The sequence below is a fragment of the Protomyctophum parallelum genome (assembly GCF_964188405.1).
Source record: "Protomyctophum parallelum genome assembly, chromosome: 2".
NCBI lineage: Eukaryota > Metazoa > Chordata > Actinopteri > Myctophiformes > Myctophidae > Protomyctophum > Protomyctophum parallelum.
The window spans coordinates 18,136,250-18,163,713 of record NC_139699.1 but is presented as its reverse complement, the minus strand read 5'-3'; the positions used below and the strand labels follow the sequence as shown (position 1 = coordinate 18,163,713).

Below are 27,464 nucleotides of genomic sequence, written 5' to 3'. Positions count from 1 at the left end.
CCCCAAACATTATATGTAATTGGCTGCCGACCCCCATCATCATGAAATAGAGAAATAAACCTGATGAAATAGAGAAATAAACCTGATGAAATAGAGAAATAAACCTGATGAAATAGAGAAATAAATCTGATGAAATAGAGACCGTTCTACCTTTTATGATGTTGATTTAAGCTGGTAACGTGTGTGTGTGTGTGTGTGTGTGTGTGTGTGTGTGTGTGTGTGTGTGTGTGTGTGTGTGCACATGCATGTGTGTGCTGTCAGAGTGTAACCTGGTGGAAGGAGAGGACCAGGTGGAGGTGAATGGAGAGGTGTTCCCCAAGCCTTTCGTGGAGAAGCCTGTGTGTGCAGAGGACCACAACGTCTACATCTACTATCCCACCTCAGCTGGAGGCGGCAGCCAGCGTCTCTTCAGAAAGGTCTGTGCGTGCTTCCCTACGTCGGCTTAGTGCTGGGTAGCCTGGCCCAGCCAGCGTGCTTTCTGGTCTAGAGGGGCCGGTAGCCTGGCCCAGCCAGCGTGCTTTCTGGTCTAGAGGGGCCGGTAGCCTGGCCCAGCCAATGTGCTTTCTTGTCTAGAGGGGCGGGTTAGCCTGGCCCAGCCAGCGTGCTTTCTGGTCTAGAGGGGCGGGTAGCCTGGCCCAGCCAAGCACGCTTTCTGTTCTAGAGGGGCGGGTTAGCCTGGTCCAGCCAAGTACGCTTTCTGGTCTAGAGGGGCGGGTTAGCCTGGCCCAGCCAGTGTGCTTTCTGGTCTAGAGGGGAGGGTAACCTGGCACAGCCAGTGTGCTTTCTGGTCTAGAGGGGCGGGTTAGCCTGGCCCAGCCAAGCGCGCTTTCTGGTCTAGAGGGGCGGGTAGCCTGGCCCAGCCAGCGTGCTTTCTGGTCTAGAGGGGTGGGTAGCCTGGCACAGCCAGTGTGCTTTCTGGTCTAGAGGGGCGGGTAGCCTGGCACAGCCAGTGTGCTTTCTGGTCTAGAGGGGCGGGTAGCCTGGCCCAGCCAGTGTGCTTTCTGGTCTAGAGGGGCGGGTAGCCTGGCCCAGCCAGCGTGCTTTCTGGTCTAGAGGGGCGGGTAGCCTGGCCCAGCCAGCGTGCTTTCTGGTCTAGAGGGGCGGGTTAGCTTGGCCCAGCCAGTGTGCTTTCTGGTCTAGAGGGGCGGGTAGCCTGGCCCAGCCAGTGTGCTTTCTGGTCTAGAGGGGCGGGTAGCCTGGCCCAGCCAGTGTGCTTTCTGGTCTAGAGGGGCGGGTAGCCTGGCCCAGCCAGTGTGCTTTCTGGTCTAGAGGGGTGGGTAGCCTGGCCCAGACAGTGTGCTTTCTGGTCTAGAGGGGTGGGCGTACATGGAGCGCCTGCTGGAGAATATTGGTTCACCAATCACCAAACTATGGCAGATGTACAAGCTCGCAGCGCAGTACGAAGTTCTCGTGTTAATAGAAAAGAATCCTATTCTCGTTTCTGAGCAGCCCTCATTTCTGAGCAGCCCTCCTTGTGACACAATTTAGACAATTTAGGCATTTAGCCAACGCAGAACAAATAAAGAAGATGGCATTTTATCATGAGCATTCAGGACCAATTATATGAAGATATATGTATGGCAAGAATGTGAAAATGAATGGTCCAGTAAAATGTCCCTGACGGTGACTGTCCTATCTATCCTTGCTTGCATGTGGCTTGGCCCCGCTGTCACTACAAGATAAGACAACAGAGAATGGACAGCCAATCAGCCCAGTAAATCACACAAGTTAACTGCTGCACAGCAGACGCTAAACAACGCCCTACTGCCACACTATTATGTTGAGATAAGAATAACTTGGGGGGGCAGGGTGCCGCCTCACAGCTAGAAGGTGCTGGGTTCGATTCCCGCTGGGGGGCGTGCTCTCCACAGGGGGGGTTGGAGCTACGTCCAACCTGTCAGGTGAAAAGACTCATGCTTGGACTCCTCATGCATTGAAGAAAGCATGAGGTCAGTCCATTGTTCTCCCAATGTTGGCAGAGGGAGTCTAGTGCCCTGGATTACATTGGATAATTGACACTGGGTGAAAGAAATGGGTTACAAAAATTGTGGGATAAAAATGCAGAGAGATAAGACTGAAGAATACCTTTTATTAATGTCCACTCACATGGAAATTGTGTCAAGTCTCACAGTAGCCAGTTAACCACTTCAAACCACTTCTACTGTATGTGGTTGAATGGAGTCGCTCAGGGCTCTGTACTAGTTTATTTTCTGTTTTCTGTCATTGTGGAGAAAGCTTGTGCTAAAAATAGCCACTGCCAGCTTTTCAATCTATTTTCTGCAAAAGCTCTCCCCACAATACGGATACTGGGGTTTAAGTGGTTATAAACAGGCAGCCTATATGCCTCTACCAATAAAATCCTAAAAATGTTACATTTTCATTACATATACCGGTAATGTAAATGTACTCTATTGTCTGCCTGTTTTTAGTTTTGTGGGGACTGGGGATGTAAATTAGTATCTTTGCTAAATCCGGTGTATTTGCATTACATTGATTGTATTGTTCATTAATATGCGGTGTTAGCTCACAACGCAGCGTGACACGTTGTGAGCTTGAAGCTTGTAAATCTGCTATTTTCAGCAAGTGTTTTTTTACTGTTTTTTTCTTTCTTTTTTTCACCAAATAATGAAAGAACAGAAATCAAATAAAAATAAATAAAAACAAAAAACATAACAAAAACAAAGACAACAAAAGAAACCCAAAGGTATTGAAATGCATTTTAGTCGACTAAATCAACTGTAGATTTAGTCAACTAAAGTTTTATGATATTTAGTCGACTAAAACTACACTAACACTAAAGCATTCCCGGTGACTAAAATGTGACTGAAACTAAATGAAAACTATTCAAGATACTATGACTAAAACTAAAAATCTGCTGCCAAAAACAACACTGGTGGGGAGGAAGGAGATTAATTAATACTGTCAATGATTCAAACGAGGGGACACAGCCTTTTGGTTGTGAATGTACACAGATTGTACACAGTGAATGTTAGCAGCCCAATAATAATACCTGAAGTTTGGAAGGCTCAGTCCACCCTCAGCTCTAATTCTCTGCAGTAAAGGCAATCTGATTCTTGGGGTTTTACCTTCCCAAATAAAGGATGAAATCATAGAGTCTAATTTAGTAAAAAACGATTTTGGGAGGAATATTGGGAGACATTGGAAAAGATACAAGTACCTAGGTAATATGTTCATTTTAACAGTCTGTACTCTGCCAGCCAGGGAAAGAGGCAGAGCATTCCACCTCTGGAGGTCAGTCTTGACCCTGGTTGTCAATGCAGTGAAATTTTGTTCAAGAAGAGAGCCAAAAGATTGGGTTATATTTATACCCAAATATTTGAAGCCATTGTTTGCCACATGGAAAGATTGGAGAGACTGGGAAACATCACGGGCCAGTTCATTAATCGGGAAACACTCACTTTTTTGTAAATTTAGTTTGTAACCAGAGAAGCTTCCAAATGTGTCAAGAAGGGATAAAATGTGTGGAATACTGGGAACAGGGTCAGATATGTAGAGTAACAAGTCGTCCGCATAGAGGGACACTCTGTGCTCAATACCCCCTCTCCTCACCCCAGAAAACAGAGTTTCAGCTTTTAACGCTCAATGGCAGCGGCAAACAGCAAAGGGGATAAGGGGCATCCCTGGCGTGTCCCACGTGTGAGTGAAAAAAATGTTGATCGACAGTTGTTTGTTGCGACACAGGCCTGCGGGTTAGTGTAAAGCAAGCGTATCCATGACAGGATCCTTTCCCCAAAGCCAAACCTCTCTAGAGTAAGGAACAAGTACCTTAATTCCACCCTGTCAAAGGCCTTTTCCGCGTCTAATGAGATTACCACTTCCGGTTCGATCTCTGAACTAGGGGAGTTGATGATGCTCAGTAGTCTACGGACATTAGCAAAAGAGTGGCGATTCTTTATGAAGCCCGTCTGATCTTCAGATATTACCGTGGGAAGAACCGTTTCCAGTCTACCCGCTAGCACTTTAGCCAATATTTTTACATCCACATTGAGAAGTGAAATTGGACGATACGAAGAGCAGCAAGTGGGATCTTTATCCTTTTTAAGAAGTAAAGAAATGGATGCCTGTGTAAGGGTCGGTGGTAGCACACCCTCTTGTAACGAGTCCTCAAACATTTCTAGAAGCAGAGGAGCCAGCTGGTCTGTGAATTTCTTAAAAAATTCTACCGAAAAGCCGTCAGGGCCCGGAGACTTCCCACTTTGCATCAGCCGGATAGCTGATATAATCTCTCCAAGCGCCAGAGGTCGATCTAGACCACGACAATCCTCTGAGGAAATCTTGGGAATAGTTTGTTTTGAGAAAAACTCTAGCATAGTCGAGTTGTCCTCCGGCGCCTGGGACGTATAGAGTTGGGAGTAAAATGTCTTAAAAGTGTCATTTATTAATTTGGGATCTGTAGTCAGTGATTCTGAACTGTCACGAATCTGGGAAATTGATTGTGAGGCCGATCTACTCTTTAACTGGTGAGCGAGAAGACGCCCCGCTTTGTCCCCATGCTCATACAAAGTACCACGAGATCTGAGGAGAAGCCGCTCTGCATCCCTAGTTGTTAAAAGGTTGTATTCTGTCTGGTACGCAACTCTGTCCTTGTAAAGCTCCGGGGTCGGACCAATGGCATAATGATAGTCAATATCAGTGATAAGAGCTAACAGTTCTCTTTGTCTAACGAGACGAAGCTTGTTGGCATGTGCCGTATACGAAATTATTACTCCCCTGATATTTGCCTTTAATGTCTCCCATAGTAATGAGGGTGAAGTTTCACTGTTCTTGTTAGTCATAAGGAAGACGTCTATAGCTTGTGAGATAGTACTGCAAAACTCATCAGACGAGAGTAGAGAAACATCCAACCTCCAAACCCGAGTCTCCTTGGGCCTAGACCTAAAGGTTAGATCGAGGATTACAGGGGCATGGTCAGAGACGGTTATAGCAGAGTAGTCTGCTGAGACCAGGGATGGCAGCAAAACCCTATCAAGAAAGAAATAGTCTATGCGTGTGTACGAATGGTGGACATGACTAAAAAAAAAGAACTTTTTTACCGTTGGGTGTAGAAATCTCCATGGATCGATGCAGCCACACTGGTTCATAAAGGTAGAAAAGGTTTTAGACATCTTTGAGGGCACGGCTACTCTGGTACTAGACCTGTCAAGAAGATTGTCTATAAAACAATTCAGATCACCGGCCAGTATCAGGTGGTGAGTGTTCAAATTTGGTAGGTTAGACAGAAATCTTTTCATAAAGACAACATCATCCCAATTAGGTGCATATACGTTAACAAGAACAACAGGGGTCTGATATAATGAGCCGGTTACAATGACAAAGCGACCAGACGAGTCTGAGACAACGTCAGTAGAAGTAAACTGTACATTCTTATTAATCAATATAGCTGTCCCACGTGTTTTGGTGTCAAATTTGGAATGAAAAATCTGACCAATCCATGGTCTAGAAAGCCTTATTTGATCCGCAGTACGTAAATGGGTTTCTTGTAGAAATATAATGTCAGCTTTAAATTTCTTGATGTGGTCGAAAACCTTAGCTCGTTTAACAGTTCCATTTATACCTCCAACATTCCAGGAAAAGAACCTGACTGCATTTCCTCAGTCAGTCAGTCATAGTGTAGTGTTATAAGGGTGTGCAGATCTCTCAACAGTGCCATACCACAATGAGTAACGGTGCGAAAAATTACATGTCAATGTAAAGGTCGATACAGGAGCCAAGCTAATACCATGAAAAAGAGAAAACATTAAATAAAAGACTAAATCAAAAACATTGTTGTTGGGCCCAGCCACGTTTTCCTCAAAGCCACCCACTCCCACCCCCCACCCACCCCTTTCCAAACTCAAAAACCCCTGAAAAAACAAACTCAAAAGGACCCCTTCCGGTCCTGTGGAGGCCATTCAGGATAGACCACCCTCTAACTACTTTCACCATAACCCACAAACATTAAACATTATATTATCCCTATATTAAGTGTATCCAGATTAAATAAATCAATGAGTTTAACCGAAATCCTATAGGCTTCCTATAAGGAAGCCAAAAGCTTGATAGCAAGGAATAAATAATAAAATAAAGAGAAACCAAAACCACCCAACAGCAAAACCTGTCAGTCTGTCAATCAACGAATTGAGACGAATTAAATCAAATCAAAGCCTCCTGCAAGGGAGATAAGTTTGTCACTTGTAACAAAATAAAGAAAGAAACTAAAAATACTGACAACAAAACTCGTCAGACTCGTTAATGAGTTGAGGCAAATTGAACCCGCCCGAAGGACAGACACAGGCATCAAATAATGATTGAGAACCATCAGGACAACCAGACAACAGGGCCAACGCACGATAGCAATAATATCAGCCCGATCAATAGCTCCAATAAACGCTCTATTCGTTCATAAGGTAATAAATAATAATATATAAAGATAAGTAGTGATTAAGTATACTGATAACTTAATCTATCAGAGAACAAACAAAAGAAAAAGAAGGGCGTTTCGTTATTAGGTTGAAAGCCGTCTGACCGACCGAGCCCACACACCAGCAACCCCAAGTACAAATGGCATCAATTATCTGCCAAAATTGCCAGTGATAGTATCATTAACCTGAAATAAACGATAAAATTATAAAAATAAATAAAATAAATAAAAAATAAGAAAGATGAACACACACACACACACATACCTTCGATAGAGTATACCTTGTAGATATATATATAAAAAAGATAAAACGAATAGCATATATATATATATAATATATTGACACTATTACAGCATGCATGCACAACCGAGTGCACACACATCAGGCCTAATTAGATTCAGTCAAACATCTTCAGTGAAGGTTTTAACATTGATCTATGCCGCCGCCCAGTGGAGACCAATTGGCATTGAAGAGCTAATGTAACGTGGGAGCCCAATGGTGTGCAATGGCTTCGTCTGAGTCTGTATAACGTTTTTACATTGATCTATGCCGCCGCCTAGTGGAAACCAATTGGCATTGAATGACTAATGTGCAGTGGGGGGTATAATGACGTACACGTTTAAACAAATTAATGATGTTGTTCGTTGTGCCAGATCGGTCATGCATGCACGCCACAAAACCAATAGAAACAATACAATCACAAAGAAAGAGAACAAAAGGGAGGTTTGACCCTAGCTAACAGCATGATCACTGATAGAAAATAAAATAAATAAACAATATGGTAGGAGGTTCATAGGTGGGAAAATAATAATAATAATAATACACAACGATTGAGAAGATGATGTAAAATAAAATTAAAAATATCTATCAGTACAAAATATATACATATACATACATACATGCACAAGCACATACACACACACACACACACACACACACACACACACACACACACACACACACACACACACACACACACACACACACACACACACACACACACACACACACACACACACACACACAAAAGTGCAAGCATACACAAGGACACATGCATACATATTATATGACAACAATAATAAGAGTCCATGAAAGAAAAAGAGAGAACAAATACAATGAAATAAGGAGGCTAACAAATATAATGTCCATCAGAGGTGGGGTGCATGTATATGCGCGACCAGTCTACCAGAATACTCTCGATCTACTCACGTCAAGACCCAGTGTTCCGGCGCGTCCCGATAACAAACGGCAGTGATATGTGACTAATCGTCAGATGCAGAGCCACCACAACCGGAGTCCTTTCTGTAGTTCTGGATGAAGCTTGTGGCCACCAGGGGGGATTGAAGCCACTTCTTCTCACCGCCCGGGAGGCTTATGCGTAGTCTTGCAGGGAATAATAGAGACGGACGGAGACCCATTTTGTAGAGAACAGCCATCTGGGTTTTGTATTCTCCGCGTTGCTGCAGCACGTCCGCTGTAAAATCCTCGTAGAATCTTATTTTGTGGCCGTTGTATTCCAAGGAGCCACGCTTACGTGCCTCTCGCATTACCAGTTCCTTGAGTTGGAAATGATGAAAGCAAACGAGGACGGTGCGAGGCCTATCCTTGGAGCCGGGTGTAGCAGCACCGGTGCGATGAGCTCTGCACAGCTCAGGGGGTTTTGGCAACACATCCGCTCCCAGAACATCCATAAACATTTGAGAGAAAAAGGTTGTTGGACGTGTCCCCTCCCCCAACGATTCTGGTAGTCCCACGACGCGGACATTGGACCTCCTGCTATGTCCCTCTAGACTGGACAGCTTTGTCTTCATCCATTGGTTGTCCTGTAGTAGCTTAGCATTAGCCGCTTCAAGCTGCTCAAAACGTTGTGCAATCGTCTCGGTGTTGGTTTCGAGACTCCTTATGCTCTCACCTTGGTTGACCACAGTGGCTTTCATACTGTCTATTTTCTTCTCCAGGGTGGTAAACGCTGATTTAATGTCCCCCGTGAGTGCTTCTCTGTGTTGGTCTAGCAATGCAGCTATTTGGGCCATAGTCACAGGACCCGAACGGGCCGGAACCGGCGTAGTAGTCATGGCGGCTGTGTTGTCGTCGTCACCCGCCGGCTTCTCACTCACGTTGGGGTGTTTGCTTCTCTTTTTCCCCGTTCCCGACATGTCGGCTATGTTAGAGGCTTCGATTTACTCACGAAAAAATAACTTTTGATGAGCGATATATAGGGCTAAAATAGGATAATAAACTGTGTTTGATGGGAGCGGTGAAACGTGCGTCTACTCCGACATCCTGCGCATGCGCTCTCACGCGTGTCATTCTTGTTTGTGCTTTTTTTCTCCCCCTTCTCTCGCTGGGCTAATGCTGGCCGCTTGCTCAGATTGGGAGCCGTAGCAGTGTGTACTCACCAGAGAGCAACGTGCGGAAGACGGGCTCCTACATCTATGAAGAGTTCATGCCCACCGACGGCACAGACGTCAAGGTACAGATAGAGGACATTATGACGGTTCTGATAGAAGGTACAGATAGAGGACATTATGAGGGTTCTGATAGAAGGTACAGAGGACATTATGAGGGTTCTGATAGAAGGTATAGAGGACATTAAGAGGGTTCTGATAGAAGGTACAGAGGACATTATGAGGGTTCTGATAGAAGGTACAGAGGACATTATGAGGGTTCTGATAGAAGGTACAGATAGAGGACATTATGAGGGTTCTGATAGAAGGTATAGATGACATTATGAGGGTTCTGATAGAAGGTACAGATAGAGGACATTATGAGGGTTCTGATAGAAGGTACAGAGGACATTATGAGGGTTCTGATAGAAGGTACAGAGGACATTATGAGGGTTCTGATAGAAGGTACAGAGGACATTATGAGGGTTCTGATAGAAGGTACAGAGGACATTATGAGGGTTCTGATAGAAGGTACAGAGGACATTATGAGGGTTCTGATAGAAGGTACAGAGGACATTATGAGGGTTTTTGCGAACGCAGTGAGCCACTTACTATGACAGCAAGGGCTGAATGTCTGTGTGTCTGTGTGTGTGTCTGTGTGTCTGTCCCGCTGTTACACCACCCGCCCGCCACCAGAGGGCGCAGCTGTAGCACACACACACACACACACACACACAGGGCGCAGCTGTAGCACACACACACACAAGAGCTGCGTTCGCTTCCCGCGTTTGCGCGTCTTACTTGTGATAGAAGGTACAGAGGACATTATGAGGGTTCTGATAGAAGGTACAGAGGACATTATGAGGGTTCTGATAGAAGGTACAGAGGACATTATGAGGGTTCTGATAGAAGGTACAGAGGACATTATGAGGGCCAAATCATACAAAAATCATAAAAAAAGCATATAAAAATAATCATACAAATATTTGTATATGATTTCTTTAATGATTTTTAATGATTTTTTATATGATTTTTTAATGCTTTTTTATGTGCTTTTTGCATGCTTATTACAGCCGTGCGTTGCTTATTGCAATCGTAGGTTGTTTATTGCAGCCGTGGGTTGCTTATTACAGCCATAGGTTTATATGATTTTCTTATGTGATCACTATATATATATATATATATATATATATATAAATATTAAAAATATGAAAATATAAAAAACATAAAAAACATAAAAAGCATACAAAAATCATATAACAAAATCATAAAACTATATTTATATGATTTCTTTTATGATTTTTTATGGTTTTTCATAAGATTTTTTATATGGCTTATTCCAGCCATAGGTTGCTTATTCTAGCCGTAGGTTGCTTATTACAGCCAGATGTTGCTTATTGTATCCCTGTGTTACTTATTACAGCCGTGGGTTGCTTATTCCATCCGTAGGTTGCTTATTACAGCCTTGGGTTGCTTATTACAGCTGTGGGTTGCGTATTACAGCTGTGGGTTGCTTATTACAGCCTTGGGTTGCTTATTACAGCCGTGCGTTGCTTATTGCAATCGTAGGTTGTTTATTGCAGCCGTGGGTTGCTTATTACAGCCGTAGGTTGCTTATTACAGCCTTGGGTTGCTTATTACAGCCTTGGGTTGCTTATTACAGCCTTGGGTTGCTTATTACAGCAGTGGGTTGCTTATTACAGCCTTGGGTTGCTTATTACAGCCTTGGGTTGCTTATTACAGCCTTGGGTTGCTTATTACAGCAGTGGGTTGCTTATTACAGCAGTGGGTTGCTTATTACAGCAGTGGGTTGCTTATTACAGCCTGGGGTTGCTTATTACAGCAGTGGGTTGCTTATTACAGCCTGGGGTTGCTTATTACAGCAGTGGGTTGCTTATTACAGCCTTGGGTTGCTTATTACAGCCTTGGGTTGCTTATTACAGCCTGGGGTTGCTTATTACAGCCTTGGGTTGCTTATTACAGCCTTGGGTTGCTTATTACAGCCGTAGGTTGCTTATTACAGCCTTGGGTTGCTTATTACAGCCTTGGGTTGCTTATTACAGCAGTGGGTTGCTTATTACAGCCTTGGGTTGCTTATTACAGCCTTGGGTTGCTTATTACAGCCGTAGGTTGCTTATTACAGCCTTGGGTTGCTTATTACAGCCTTGGGTTGCTTATTACAGCCGTAGGTTGCTTATTACAGCCTTGGGTTGCTTATTACAGCCGTAGGTTGCTTATTACAGCCTTGGGTTGCTTATTACAGCCGTAGGTTGCTTATTACAGCCTTGGGTTGCTTATTACAGCCTTGGGTTGCTTATTACAGCCGTAGGTTGCTTATTACAGCCTTGGGTTGCTTATTACAGCCGTAGGTTGCTTATTACAGCCGTAGGTTGCTTATTACAGCCTTGGGTTGCTTATTACAGCCTTGGGTTGCTTATTACAGCCGTAGGTTGCTTATTACAGCCTTGGGTTGCTTATTACAGCCTTGGGTTGCTTATTACAGCCTTGGGTTGCTTATTACAGCCGTAGGTTGCTTATTACAGCCGTAGGTTGCTTATTACAGCCTTGGGTTGCTTATTACAGCCGTAGGTTGCTTATTACAGCTGTAGGTTGCTTATTACAGCCTTGGGTTGTTTATTACAGCCGTAGGTTGCTTATTACAGCCGTAGGTTGCTTATTACAGCAGTGGGTTGCGTATTGCAGCTGTAGGTTGCTTATTACAGCCGTGCGTTGCTTATTACAGCCGTAGCTTGCTTATTACAGCTGTAGGTTGCTTATTGCAATCGTAGGTTGTTTATTGCAGCCGTGGGTTGCTTATTACAGCCGTAAGTTGCTTATTACAGCCATAGGTTTATATGATGATTATGTGATCACTATATATATATATATATATATATATATTAAGGCTGTCAAAAATAACGCGTTAATGGCATTAATCAATTGCGTTAAAATATTTAACGCAATTAACGCATGTTAGTGTTCCCCCTAACATGCGCCCGTGCGCGCGGCTCAGGAACGTCCAGAGCATAACAAATCTGTCACTGTGTACACAGCGGAGATAATGCACAACTCCAGGTACGAACCAAAACACTGACTGAAGCTGATTCACGACTAACTATCTCCAGACTAGTCCTGCAGTCCCGCAATGAAGGAGAGACAATCTCGCCTCTCACTACAGTCCACTACAATGCCATTCTAGCCTTAAAACCTACATTTATATGTTATTCAATAATTACTTTAGCGCAAAATATAGGCTTTTCTAAACCAAGCCCTGTTTCCAAAAATGCTTATGTGCCATTATTGTATTTTGTGAATTTCAATTAACTATAGTCTACAGTTTAACCCATTGCTTCTCAGCTATTTTAATTTCAAGGACCCCCAAATTAAATTGATAGAAAGTAGCCTAGGCCATTTTATTATGATTTTCATCTCTGGACTGGGACCCCAGTCTCCATTCATCCATCCATCCATCTTCAACCGCTTATCCCTAGTCGGGTCGCGGGGGCAACAGCTCCACCAGAGTGTTCCAGACTTCCCTCTCCAGAGCAACATTAGTGACTTCCTCCTGGGGGACCGCAGTCTACATGGCCAAAAGCCAGTGTTGATTTAACTCAAAGTGTAGGCTAGGCCTACAAATGCTCACATCACATCATGTCTATACTAAATGCATTAGAAAACAAAAAACATTCAAAAACGAATGTATATCCGCTTTCTGTCATTTATATTTCCATTTCCACAACAATAAACAGGAAAACATGGCATATTTTGGACATAGTTCGAATGGTGATTAATCATGATTAAATTAATTTTGAAGCTGTGATTAATCTGATTACATTTTTTAATAATTTGACAGCCCTAATATATATATATATATATATATATAGATATTATAGATATCATTGATTACATAAAACATGGTGTGTGTGCGTGCGTGACCTCCAGGTGTACACTGTGGGTCCTGACTATGCCCATGCCGAGGCCAGGAAGTCTCCTGCGTTGGACGGGAAGGTGGAACGGGACAGCGAGGGGAAGGAGATCCGCTACCCAGTCATGTTGACGGCCATGGAGAAACTGGTGGCCCGCAAGGTCTGCATGGCCTTTAAGGTAAGATCCATTTTATTTTTACCCTATAAACTATTTAATATACGGTAGGTAGGGTTTTGCACACTCATAATTCGTAATTCACGTTCCAATTTTGGAGCTCTGGCTCATGGACTAAAAACCGGGCCGGTTCAACAATGGTGGGGAAAAGGGCTGTGAGCTTGTAGATCTGCTGTTTTGGAATATCCAAAGTTGGTCAAATGATTGTGATGATGCTATATTAATGTTTGGAGTCATTTTAAATTCGACTTAGGCTTTTGTGTTTCACCCCCGTTTTTAAGTTGCTTAATTTAATATTTCAATGTTTGATATTTATTTTATCTGACAAACCCAGACTCCATTTTAACCCCTGGAACCTGGATGTTTTTTTGTTTGTTTTATGTAGGCTGGCAGTCTTTGGTTAAGCATTATGTTATACTTTAGCTATTGAAACATAGCAGATCTACAAGCTCATAGCATGCCACCGAGTGCCGCGCTACGAGCTTGTAGGTCTGCTATTTTTGAAAAATGAGTGCATCATAAGTAAAAAAGAAAATTAGTGCAGATCTTTTAATATATTCGTTCACAGCAAACGTTTTTAACTCATATCTTTGCTTCTGGGGGGTCCCTGGAACAACATATTTTCAGATGGTGGTCGGCGGCCGATTGTATATAATGTTTGGGGGTCCTTGACAGGAAATAGTAGATAGATAGAAACCACTGACATAGAAACAGGTTTTTCAGAAAAATACATTTTGTAGAGGTCTAATGGGTTAATACTAAAAGAAGTCATCACCTGTCCTCACCGCAGCAAACTGTGTGTGGATTTGACCTCCTTCGAGCCAACGGACACTCCTACGTGTGTGATGTCAACGGCTTCAGTTTTGTGAAGAACTCCATGAAGTACTACGACGACTGCGCCAAGATCTTGGGGTACCTTTATCTATCCTTGCTCTATGTTCTACACTGGGGGATCTATAGCCCTGTCTCTATAATCCTGGGACAGGCATTTCATTGACAAATCATCTTCACCCTTTTTGGGGGTCTTTATGTGTGTAATATGTGGTTTTAGATATTTTATATTTTGGCAGTGAGCCCAGTGTCTCTGATGTCATGGACACTGGGCTCACTTACTTCCTGGACTACAGCAAGGACTGTATAAAGAGGACAGGAAGCGAAGACCGTAAGGGCGCCGCCATGTTGCTCACATGGTGCTCCATGGAAGGAAAGAAACATGCGCAATGGGCTTTATGCAGCCAACACTTCCGCGTTCAGCTTCCTTGGTCTGCAACTGCGCATGTTTCTTTCCTTCCATGGAGCACCATGTGAGCGCCCGTACGGTCTTCGCTTCTTGTCCTCTTTAGACAGTCCTTGGACTACAGCAAGGAAGCTCTTAGAAGGAAGTGAAGTGGTCACGTGACTGGGCTGCGCCATGACACTTTCATGGACACTTTCATGGGAGCCAAACTCACACCGGTAGTGCAATGAATACATGGCAGTGAATGGAGCCGGCTGGACCAGCTCATAACAAACATTATTCATGAACGATTGCAAGCTTTGTCATATAATTGGTTCAGGAATATGAAAGAAGACATAAGTGATATCACACGTTTTTTCCGAGTGGTTGTTTTTCGACTTAATAACTATTTATTTTTATTGAGGTATTTATAGAAGAGCACATAGTAAGTTTTCTGCCTGGGCTGCTCTCTGCTCTTTGAAAAAATAAATCACATTAAGTAGTATGCACATCAAAAAATAAGACAGCCTAAAATAACGTGTTATATATACAAGTAAGACGCGCAAACGCGTGAAGCGAACGCAGCTTGTGTGTGTGTGGTTGTGTGTGCGTGTGTGTGTGTGTGTGTGTGTGTGTGTGTGTGTGTGTGTGTGCTACAGCTGCGCCCTGTGTGTGTGTGTGTGCTACAGCTGCGCCCTCTGGTGGCGGGCGGGTGGTGTAACAGTGGGACAGACACACACACAGACATTCAGCCCTTGCTGTCATAGTAAGTGGCTCACTGCGTTCGCAATTATTTTATTTTCCAGAAGCGATCACTTTACAAAAGGTCTCAGTCATTCATAAATAATGTTTGTTCATGAGCTGGTCACTGAGCTCTCATTGACTCCAGTGCATTCTGCCGAACTTCCGGGTGTAGTTTGGCTCCCGTGAAAGTGTCCATGAAAGTGTCATGGCGCAGCCCAGTCACGTGACCACTTCACTTCCTTCTAAGAGCTTCCTTGGGACTACAGGTCTCAGTAAGACAGCCCTCCCCCTGTCAGGGAGGAGCAGTGCACCAAAGCATTATGGGAATTGTAGTCCAGGAAGTAAGTGAACGTCATTAACATATATTTTTTGTCCCTTTAATCTGTATAAAAACAGCTGGGTGAAATTCAATGAAATATTATTTCTATGTCCCTGCCCATGCTCTTTTAACCACTTTCGTTGTGAGCTTGTACGTATATCTGCAACGTATAACATTATTAAATATACAGGCATGTCCTGTTTTGGACTTTTGACCATTTTTTTTACAAAGCCTAAAAGGAAACCAGAAATGTAAATGTTTCAATGTCCATTGCCACAAAAAAAACTGAATTAAATCATGGCAACCCCTATCTGCATGCATGCATGGTGTTTGGTCTTTCTTGCCGAACGGAACATACAAGGTTCTATTTATTTGGCTCCATTGTTTTTCTGTGTTCATTAGTAACATCGTGATGCGAGAGCTGGCCCCTCAGTTCCAGATTCCCTGGTCCATCCCTACAGAGGCCGAAGACATCCCCATCGTCCCCACAACCTCTGGGACAATGTGAGTAGAGCAGTGTTGATTTCGTCGACTAAAACTAAAACGAAAAATGTTCGTCGACTACCTTTTTTCACTGACCAAAACTTAATGGAAACTAAATGAAAACTAAGCTATGATATACTGACAATTTCCTCAACAAATATCAACTAGAATAAAATGTTAGGAAGGGACTAGTCGACAAGAAATCCAGTATAAGTCATTTTACACTTAGTTGCATGCTGAAAATATCCGATCTATAAGATCACAACGCGTCGCAGTGCGGTAAAAACGGTCATTTCGACGGCATCAAGGCCCGCCAAAATACATTTAGTCGACTAAATCAACTGTAGATTTAGTCGACTAAAGTCTTATGATATTTAGTCGATTAAAACTAGACTAACACTAAAACATTCCAGGTGACTAAAATGTGACTGAAACTAAATGAAAACTATTGAGACTATGACTAAAACTAAAATCTAACAACACTGGAGTAGAGGTAGAGAAAGAGAGACATACATAAGAGGAGGATCATTGAGACCATGTTTCACTGTGGTCGGTGACGGATACCGAACTTGGTGACAATAATTTGAAACTGTGGTGATTGTGTATTGGCCAGGGCATAGCAGTAGGCACAGTGTTCTGGTTACACAGAAAAATCGGCCATTCATTTTTCCCCATAGAGATTTACAAAAATATTATATATCAATTATTTTAAGCCTAGAATCTTTGATTCTGTGGGAAAATGAATACCGCTAAACAAAGGGTATTTATTAAATGTAGTCTATCATATAATTAAATATTCATTTTTTTTCACAGAATCAAAGGTTTTATGGCCATGATTCACCAGGATCCTGGATGGCTTGATTCTAGTCGTAAAATGATTTATATAATTATTTTAATAAATCTCTATGGGAAAAATGAATGGCCTATTTTTCAGTGGTAGGGCCCCGCACACCATTCTTTAGGAAAAGGAATACTTTATTGCAAGGAAGACAACGTTTCGATCTCAATAGATATAGTATAAAATGGTTCATTTTATTGGCCCTGTACCCACTGTGGAGGTGCGTGTAAATAGGTATGCTCTATTTTTCAGTGGAACCAGAAATCCACGCCCGCTCCTATACCTTATATATCTACTGCGCTGCTGGTTTAAGCCTGTATTCTGTAGCTTGTTTGCAGAAACGTCCTCCATTTTAAGCATTGTCTACTGTCATGGCTCTTGGGGACTTTTCTCTTCTATCACAACGAGCCTTATTATGGGCCAAGCATGTGAACAAACCCATACATCTCAATGAAGTTACACACTAATGTCTGTAAATACACCAGAACAAGCACAACAAAGTGAAGTCAAATTCAGTCCCAAGTTTGTATTCATTTTGGCAGTTGTATGAGTTCACCCCCTTCACTTCCTTTACCTGCTTGTTGATGACCAGTACAGGGGAGGGGGAGGGGGCCCATCCTGTTCCTCTGGCTGGGTCACCACAGCTGATACCGATCTTCATGTGGTTATCTCGGCATCATGTGATGAAGCCCTCCCAACGGTCTTCTGTACTCCTCTGTACACACAAAATAATGTCTCTAAGTGAAGACAACATGATTCTCGCTGGAAATTGGTCATTGAAAATACATAAACAAGTGTTACACATCAGTAGCTTTACATTTTGCCTAAAACTACACTTGGATTGTTAGAGCGGCGCGATTACATACAAAGTCAATGCAAAGACGAGAATTGCGCGAACGGGCGCAATTATTATTTGCCAAATAAGTAATAAATGTGGCCTTGAGCCCAAATTCAGAAATTGCGAGGAGAGCGGTCCATTCATTCTTTTTTTCCATGACGTTAAATATAGACAATCCAATTAACAATCTCTTGTTGATTAGATTTCTTCAGTTAAATCTTGCTCTGGCATACTTTGTGGTTCTTCCCTTTTAGGATGGAGCTGCGTTGTGTCATCGCTATAATCCGACATGGAGACAGGACGCCCAAACAGAAGATGAAGATGGAAGTGCGGAACCCCATGTAAGGCTCTTCCCCAGACATGAGTCCATCATTCAGTGTTTTAACCCATTTTGGGCGGGAACCCCTTTTGGTGTTTTAAACATATGTTATAATTTAGCTATTGAAAAATAGCAGATCTACAATGTCATAGCGGGTCACCAAGTGGTGTGCTACGAGCTTGTAGGTCTGCTATTTTTTTACTTGAATCTTTTTTAACGTTTTAACTCAAATCTTTGCTTCTGGGGGGTCCCTGGAACATCATATTTTGAGATTGGGGAATGTCAATACCCACAGAATTATATGTAATTCTGTGGGTATTGACATGAAATAGTTTGAGAACCGCTGATATAGAAACACAGGTTTTTTTGAAAACTGTCAAGATTTAGAAGCCATTTTGTAGAATCAGTTCTCAGGTCTAAATGGGGTGTGATTTTGAACCCTGTCTCTCTTTCAATCAGGTTCTTTGATCTGTTCGAAAAATACGGCGGATACAAAACGGGGAAGTTGAAGCTTAAGAAGCCAAAGCAACTACAGGTACCTGCAAGGGACATAAATGTTGATACTTCGTAATAGTATAGCATATTATCCTCCGATAAATGATACAACTGACATAGAAACACATTCGTGATTTAGAAAGCATTTTGTAGAATAATGACTCGGGTCTAAATGGGTGAAACGTGTGCCATGTGTTTGTTCTCACCAGGAGGTGCTGGACATTACTCGGCTGCTGTTGGCAGAACTGGGGCAGCACAACGACTGTGAGATCGAGGAGAAGAAGTCCAAACTGGAGCAGTTGAAAACGGTTCTGGAGATGTGAGTGACGGCCGGGTGAACCTCTGCCTTCTGACCCATTTCAAGATCTGTCAGAGATTCAGTGTTGCAGATGGATTGAAAGATAAACTAGAAACAAGATGTTGGACTGTTTGACTTGATTTCTATATTGAAGTAGCTATAAGCTTTAAGGGGGTATTCAGACAGCCAGCAATGAGTAAAACACATCTAGGAGCCACAATCTGCATTCAAGGATTTTCCTAGAAGCTTTGTCATTGGTCGAAAAATAAACCCTGCAGAAAGTTTCTAGGAATATCTTTGAATGCAGATTGCGGCCCCTAGATGTGTCACAGAGAGTCTGAATACTGTCCGAATACCCCAAAAAATAAAAAGGTCATTACATTTTTGAGAAATACTGAAAAAATATTGCTTATAGAAGCTTTTTAGAAAACTTTCAGGATTTAGAAGACATTTTGTAGAATCTAGTGTCAGCTCTAAATGTATTAAAGCCAGCCCTGTGTGTGTCTGTACTAATGGCTTCGTACTGTATGTCATTTAAATGCAGGTATGGTCACTTCTCCGGGATCAACAGGAAAGTGCAGCTCACCTACCTGCCCCATGGGCAGCCCAAAACATCCAGCGAGGAGGAAGGTAGAATGAAATCAACTTGACATTAATGACATTAACACATTGAGTGTCGCCTGGTGGACAAAAGTGGCGGTGCTTGGGTGTCGGGTGTTTTCAGGCTATAGAGAGTATGCACATGCATGCTTTTCCCATCAGGACACGCCCCCCTCATCTAGACTGAGTGGCAAAACATTGAGCAGCATGGAGTGTTGGAGTTTGGAAGCGCTCGTTGGAAATGACTCAACCGTCCTGCGTATCACCTGTTTCTAAATGTCACATAATGCAGGAGGCAGCAAAATGTTGTTATTGAAAACAAGCACTTTCAAACTCTGACACTTAGAAAAATAATCAAATGCAGGGCATTTCTTGACAGAAAGTAGCTCATAACGTTTCTATGGTGGATTTTTATGAAACACAAACTTTGCAGATAGAAAGAGAATAATTCAAGCTTTTCGTACAGCTGCAATGTTGGTGAGTTTAACATTGTTTAATGCAATCAGACAGGACTTTTCTGTTTGGATGAATGGGCTGTCAATGCCAGAAAGTAGTTTTTTGCGTTCCCGCATTACTTCCAGGTACGATGATGTCACGCGCATACCCTCAATTCCACTGTAACTCACGTCCGGTTTTGGCTTCCATCTTTAATGCTAAAGTATTAGCGTTATTGCTACCGAGCTAAAATAAGGCCAATCCTTGCTCTAGAAAATGCCAATGTTCCCATCGCGCTCACCGGATAATCAGAAAATGTGTGTGTGTGTGTGTGTGTGTGTGTGTGTGTGTGTGTGTGTGTGTGTGTGTGTGTGTGTGTGTGTGTGTGTGTGTGTGTGTGTGTGTGTGTGTGTGTGTGTGTGTGTGTGTGTGTGTGTGTGTGTGTGTGTGTGTGTGTGTGTGTGTGTGTGTGTGTGTGTGTGTGTGTGTGTGTGTGTGTGTGTGTGTGTGTGTGTGTGTGTGTGTGTGTGTGTGTGTGTGTGTCAGACACGCGTAAGGAGGAGCCGTCCCTGCTGCTGGTGCTGAAGTGGGGTGGTGAGCTCACTCCTGCTGGGAGAGTACAGGCCGAAGAGCTGGGGAGAGCCTTCCGCTGTATGTACCCTGGAGGACAAGGTGAGGCTCGCTTCCACGCACGCACGCTTCCACGCACACATCAACGCACGCACACGCCCCTGGATTCAGCTTTGGGCGCAGCACGCCCCACCACTGTTGAAATAATATGACCGCCGTCCGCCATTATTATCTTATTATCTTAACGATGGAAGACCGTTCCATCTCATGTCTTTTAGAAGCTAGTTATTATTTTGCTCTATGAGTATGGACACGCACGCACACACACTGGTATTACTATAGTTGTGAGGTCAGCAATGTTTTCGGCTATTTTTATACATTTATTTTTATCTCATAGGGTCCAGAAAAGTTGTTATCACAAGGTAGATTTCTCAAGTTCTGCTATAATTGTGGCGACAACATGGCCCTCATAATATATTATAGTAAAACCATCGTGCACGCACACACGCACACACACACGCACACACACACACACACACACACACACACACACGCACACACACACACACACACACACACACACTCACCACGTATGTGGCCAGCAATGAAAATATAAGTAATTCTGTACTGTAATAATGGAGTGAGATGACATTGTGATGTATGCTCCTAACCGCTGTTAGAAGTACACCATAATCCCAGTACAAAAACATCCTCCAGGCTGTTTATTATCACTGTTATGTAATAGTTACTGTAGCAGCTGTGGGCTCCAGCTGGACCTGTTTTTAGAAATATGCGTAATACTTAACTAACAGGAGAACACCAAATTGCTGACTATAGCTCCCCAGTTAGCAATCCAGAGTTGGCATAATATATTATACAGACAGTGAAGCTTGGATGAACCTGCTTAAAAAAAAGCAGTGTCATGATGTTGTGTTTTTCTAAAGCGCTGATGTGATTAAAATGCGCAAGTAGGCCTGTGTTTTGTCGCGCTGTTCCAGCTGCAAGCTTCTCTGCCAAAATGGGACATCCGCTGTATCAGGACCATGTGCCTCCCATCACGTCCCACCACTTCATATTGAATTGTGTCGCAGTCGCATCCAATTGCAATTCAAGGGATTTAAAAATAATCTCATATCAGTGTTGTTTTTGACAGCAATTTTTATTTTATTTTTTAGTCATAGTCTCTTGGAATAGTTTTCCATCTAGTTTTAGTCACATCTTAGTCACCTGGAATGTGTTAGGGTTTAGTCTAGTTTTAGTCGACTGAATCTACAGTTGATTTAGTCGACTAAAATTCATTTTGGCATGCCTTGATGCCGTCGTAAGGACCCCTGGGGGTCCCCGGACCCCACTTTGGGAACCACTGGACTAGAGGTTTTAAGTGGCTACCCCAAAACCCAGTGCATGCATTCCTTTGGAGTGAGCCCATGGTTGTGTGTTGGACTGGCAGCTTGCCTGTTGTACTGTATTATGTATCATTCCTTTGGAGTGAGCCCATGGTTGTGTGTTGGACTGGCAGCTTGCCTGTTGTACTGTATTATGTATCATTCCTTTGGAGTGAGCCCATGGTTGTGTGTTGGACTGGCAGCTAGCCTGTTGTACTGTATTATGTATCATTCCTTTGGAGTGAGCCCATGGTTGTGTGTTGGACTGGCAGCTTGCCTGTTGTACTGTATTATGTATCATTCCTTTGGAGTGAGCCCATGGTTGTGTGTTGGACTGGCAGCTTGCCTGTTGTACTGTATTATGTATCATTCCTTTGGAGTGAGCCCATGGTTGTGTGGTGGACTGGCAGCTTGCCTGTTGTACTGTATTATGCCACCACACTCGGTGCTGAGAGCAGCCACTCATCCATATAAGGTCAAACTCATCAGTAGGAACTTGAGCACGACGGGAGGCAGTGGAGGGAGAACGTCGGGGACTTGGGCCAAAAAATGATCTTCTGTTCGGTCATAATGCACTTCTATTACAGTAGATCCACAGAAGGAAATGTTGTTGAGATGGTTTATGAATTGGCAGCAAAGTGAGGCTGCAGTTATTGATTATTTTCTTAGTTACCGGTATTCTTAGATGTCTTAGTTATTCCATCGATAACCTTTTCGATTAATCAAACAATGGAGAACGAGAAGCACATTGTTTGATATTCTTTTTTTTTTGCAGCAAATAGATGGTAAATGATGCATTCTCATGATGTATATAGCAGCACCTTTATTCAAAAATGCTCTAGAGAATATGCATTTCATTCACCCACACACACACACACACACACACACACACTCCAACGGCAGAGGAAACTATGCAAGGCACCGACCTGCTCATCGGAAGCAATTAGGGGTCTTGCTCAAGGACACTTCGATACTAACTCTGGGAGAGACAGTGGGACAGGGGAAGAACCGCTTGTAGATCGGCTATTCTTTAGTGAAGAGACTGTACTGGTCTGTACTGTACTGGTCCGTAAAATCGACTGGTTCAGTTGTTGCACACTTAGAGCAAAAGCATCCCTCATGTGTTTCATATCAGGTTCCAGGGTGTGTTTTGATCTCCAGCCGAGACATTTACAGTATACACACAAACAACAAAGCTGTTCTGATCATCCTCTCACACAAACAACAAAGCTCCCTCTGCACTGCTGTTCTGATCATCCTCTCACACAAACACACACACCTCCCTTTGTAGCACCGCTGTTAGAATTCTCTCACGGACGTCCACTTAACTTCCCACCGCACAGCATACTGACTCACCCGAGAGCTGGCCTGATCTGAGTTGCCGTAGCAACAAGGCAAAAGACAAAAAGCACGTTCCTGTGTTCAGTGGTGGAAACTAACTGGGCAATTTATGCTACAGCAGATATTAGAGAACTAAAACACATTAAACACACATAAACAAGAACGGTCGTACAGTAGACTTAGACATGGTCACAAGCAGTGTTGATTTCGTTGGCTAAAACTAAGACGAAAAATGTTCGTCGACTACCTTTTTTCACTGACGAAAACTAAATGGAAACGAAATAAAAACTAAACTATGATGACTAAAACTAAGACTAAATATACTGACAATTTCGTCAAAAATTTTTTTAGGAAGGAACTAGTGGACAAGAGATCCAGTATAAGTCATTTTACACTTGGTTGCATGGTGAAAATAGCCGATCTACAAGCTCACAACGAGTTTTGCTGCGACACGTTGTGAGCTTGTAGATCGGCTAAGTGTAAAAACAGTCATTACGACGGCATCAAGGCCCGCCAAAATACATTTTAGTCGACTAAATCAACCGTAGATTTTGTCGACTAAAATCTTATGATATTTAGTCGACTAAATCTAGACTAACACTAAAACATTCCAGGTGACTAAAATGTGACTGAAACTAAATGAAAACTATTGAAGATACTATGACTAAAACTAAAGTTATAATGATAACTATAGTATAGTAATAATTAGCAGAAGTGTCCCCAGCAGCAAGGCTACAACAACCACCCACCCACCTCCATAATCATAGACAGCAGACCACCACCATACCTAAGTACATTTACTCAAATACTGTACTTAAAAGCACATTTTTTAGATATTATTTTACTTGAGTATGTCCATTTTGTCATTGCTTTATACTTTTACTCTGCTACATCACCAAGGCACATATTGTATCGTTTTACTCCCCTACAGTATTATTGGAAAGCCTTCATTCCAAATCACTGTGTAGATTTGGATTATTATTACAAAACATACGTTAACCAATTAAGCCCTATTTTATATTTGGTCTATTAACACATGTCCTGCCTGTCCTCCCTCGCAGGAGACTATGCTGGCTTCCCTGGCTGCGGGCTGCTACGACTACACAGCACCTACAGACACGACCTCAAGATCTACGCCTCAGAGGAAGGCAGGGTGCAGATGACCGCGGCAGCCTTCGCCAAGGTAGACTGACACGGCACCCATCAGTCAGTCAGTCAGTCAGTCGTGTGTGTGTGTGTGTGTGTGTGTGTGTGTGTGTGTGTGTGTGTGCGTGTGCGTGTGCGTGTGCGTGTGCGTGTGCGCGTGCGCGCGTGCGTGCGCGTGCGTGCGCGTGTTTGTGGGTGTGCTATTTGGAAGCCTGGGCCATGCACATAACCGGCCATGAGTGACCTAACAATAGCTGGCATGACAAAGAGCAAAGCCCAAACAACTTGCCAAATTATGCTCTGTTTCGGCTGTAATTTGCGGATTCAAATAAAGTGTGTGTGTGCGTGCGTGCGTGTGATACAGGGTTTGCTGGCAAAGCCAAACAACTTGCCAAATTGTGCTCTGTTTGGGCTGTTCTAGGCAGTGTGTCTGTGTGGAGGAGAAGAATGACGGGAGGTGCCATGTGTATTCTTAGGTGCCCATGAACTGTCAACCCTGTTATATTGGTTTCCTTGTGAAATTAATTGTAATTTGCGGATTCAAATAAAGAATGTGTGTGTCCGTTGCGCGTGCGTCTGCGTGTGCGTGTACAGGGTCTGCTGGCTCTGGAGGGCGAGCTGACTCCCATCCTGGTCCAGATGGTGAAGAGTGCCAACATGAACGGCCTGCTGGACAACGACTCTGACTCTCTGACCAGCACCCAGCACCGCGTCAAGGCCCAGCTCCACGACATAATGCAGAGAGACCGCCCCTTCACAGAGGACGACTATGACAGGGTAAGGCTCAGCTGCATGAGGAGGACTATGACAGGGTAAGGCCCAGCTGCATGAGGAGGACTATGACAGGGTAAGGCCGTGTGTGTGTGTGTGTGTGTGTGTGTGTGTGTGTGTGTGCGCGCGCGCATGTGCGTGTGCGTGCTGGTGTTTGTGCAGAAGGCTCTGTCAGGTTGTTGGTGTAAATAGGAATGTGTCCTCAGTCAACACGAGGTTGAATGTTGTCCAGAAAGTGACAGGTCGATTGAGGTCTGGGTGATAATATTATGCTCTATAACAGCAGCAAATTTTAGTTTTAGTCATAGTCTCTTGAATAGTTTTCATTTAGTTTTAGTCACCTGGAATGTTTAGTGTTAGTCTAGTTTCAGTCCACTAAATGTCATAAGATTTTAGTCGACTAAATCTACAGTTAATTTAGTCGACAAAAATGTGTTTTGGTGGGCCATGATGCCGTTGCACTCTGTTGCACTCTCTCCTTTTCTCACTCCTCTGGATGCCTGCTTTGATGGCAAGCCTCCATTTGTCAACAGCTAGAGCTTCCCCCTTGGAACCCCCTCTAGGACCCCTGGGGGTCACCACACTCGGGAAGGGGGGAGGGGGGGGATCAATCATGACCATTATGTGTTTTAGTAGGTGGCCACGAATAGGCCAAAACATGGCAATTAACCTCAAAAGACCGCAAAAATAAATAAATAAAAGAATCACAAAAATGTCACCTGTGCATGTGTGACAGCTCTCCCCACAGTATCAGCTTCTGGCTAGAGGAAAGACTGTGTGCGTGCCTGCGTGTATATATTCATATATATACTGTATATATCTCTCAGTTTGAATGGGTCAATGTTCAGTTCATTATGATGAGTTATCCTGTTTTGTCGTGTTGTCTTCCTTCCCTCCCAGCTGGCGCCGACCTGCTGTGCATCTCTGGTGAACTCCATGAAGATAGTCCAGAACCCAGTGGCCACGTGTGACCAGGTCTACACCCTCATTCAGAGCCTCACCTCCCAGATACGCAAAAGAATGGAGGACCCCAAATCTGCTGGTGGGGAAAATTCCTCTCTCACACTCTTTAAAACGGGATTAGTAATGTACCGGTAATGCTAACCACATGAACCCTGCGTATAGCGTCAATCACAATCAGCGCCGGGATTCCTTCAATCCGGGAAAAAAACGGAGAAATATTTTTGCTAGCTTACCTTGCTCTCGATTTCATTTATACGATAAATGATCCAAAAAGCGTTCATATTTTGAACGAGAGGTGGATGAGGAGCAGAAATGATGCGCATAGTATATCCATCAGATCAAAACCACGGAGATGAGCAGATGCGAGGCATTCTTTCTTTCTGCCTCGCTAACAGCTAAGTGAACGGGACGCTAATATGAAGGAAGAGCAAAGCGTATGGTGGCCTGGCTTAAGCCCAACACACACCGGCTCCGTCCGACGCGACGCGGCGCGACACGTTGTCGCGCGGCGACGCCTGGAAAATAGAACTGGTTCTATCGGCGCGTCAGGCGAGGCGGCTGTTTTGACGCGCGGTGTTCGCAGACGGTGTGGGAGGCCCTTTAGAGGCTCACTCAAAAATAAAAAAGGAAGAAATTCAGAATATTCTTCTCTCGCCTGATATCATTGAGGATTCGTACACACGTCCATAGCATCCGTTGATTGGATTCCCTATGACGTTTCCAGACGTCCTACGGATGGAATGTGTTAAGGCAAGACATGGCAGGTGAAATCATGACTTTTCAATTTTTAGATTTTGTGCTATTTTGCTTACTATACATTTTTTCTTTCAAACTAAAGCAACATAAACATCCACCCTCTCTATTTTCCTGATTGGTTGTGGCTTCAAATAAAACGTTTTGGAATATTACAATACAAATCTTTAAAGGCCGTTTTCTCAAAATGAGTTTTCCTCATACGTGGGACAAATAATCTACACTTCAGTTGCACTCACATACACCAAACTTTCCATTATTCATAACTATATTCTGCAGGAATTTACAGAAGGGTTTGTTGATATTAGCCTGATTTCCATCACATTTTATTCTTAAAAACATGGCGAAAATGGTGCTTTTTATGCCTGTTGACACTATTTTCTGATTTGTGGAGTGATAATTAGAGATATCTAAAATCCTCTCTGTAATTAGTTTTTTTCTCATTATGTCAACAAAATGAAACAATACTTTTGCACCTGGCTTTATCCGATCTTCAGATTTATCGTCCCGATGCAAATTGGAGATGTTTCATTCAGTTATTAGTTAACTTTTTTCCCCTATTCACCTGTAGTGTCTCACCTTAAAATAGTTCAAATAGCCGATCTACAAGCTCACAACGTGTAGATGTAGATCGGCTAGTCGAACTATTTTGAAAGGATTTTCAAAATAGTAAAAAATGGCAAATAAGTTTAGGGATAAGGGTGGTGCAAGATAGAGCCCTAAATGTGCAATGGATAAAAGGGGAAATGGTCAGCAGTGAATGACTCCTCCTGAAATTGCATTTACCTCCTGATAGATGATTTTTCAGGCTAGTTTAGAAAGAAACCAGTGATTTGCAGGTGTCAGGGCAGCAGAGTAGTAGAATGAGAATGTCCCCATGTTTCATGGTTTAAGTCAGTGGTTTTCAACCCTTTTCATGTCGAGGCCCATTATTTGAGCCACAGACGGACCACCATTTGATGAGATTTAGCCTCTCAGACCCCAAACTAAACAATATGTTCACATGTATTGATGTTGGTACCATTAGGAGAGAAAACAGG

At 43.2% G+C, this 27,464-nt stretch overlaps 1 protein-coding gene across 5 annotated transcripts in view; it reads left to right on the top strand.

The window, feature by feature from the left end:
* Window positions 1–27,464, top strand: part of LOC310854999 (inositol hexakisphosphate and diphosphoinositol-pentakisphosphate kinase 2-like) — a 70,578-nt gene that overhangs the window by 11,705 nt on the left and 31,409 nt on the right. For all 5 annotated transcript variants that reach the window (XM_083759814.1, XM_083759811.1, XM_083759813.1 and 2 more), the window contains exons 6-18: window positions 262–416; window positions 8,794–8,895; window positions 12,752–12,913; window positions 13,701–13,822; window positions 15,592–15,693; window positions 17,603–17,689; window positions 18,127–18,202; window positions 18,372–18,481; window positions 19,005–19,090; window positions 20,042–20,167; window positions 23,853–23,974; window positions 24,532–24,714; window positions 25,609–25,750. In XM_083759814.1, coding sequence (XP_083615940.1) covers window positions 262–416; window positions 8,794–8,895; window positions 12,752–12,913; window positions 13,701–13,822; window positions 15,592–15,693; window positions 17,603–17,689; window positions 18,127–18,202; window positions 18,372–18,481; window positions 19,005–19,090; window positions 20,042–20,167; window positions 23,853–23,974; window positions 24,532–24,714; window positions 25,609–25,750 — 1,575 coding nt within the window. The remainder of the gene's footprint in view (window positions 1–261; window positions 417–8,793; window positions 8,896–12,751; window positions 12,914–13,700; window positions 13,823–15,591; window positions 15,694–17,602; window positions 17,690–18,126; window positions 18,203–18,371; window positions 18,482–19,004; window positions 19,091–20,041; window positions 20,168–23,852; window positions 23,975–24,531; window positions 24,715–25,608; window positions 25,751–27,464) is intronic.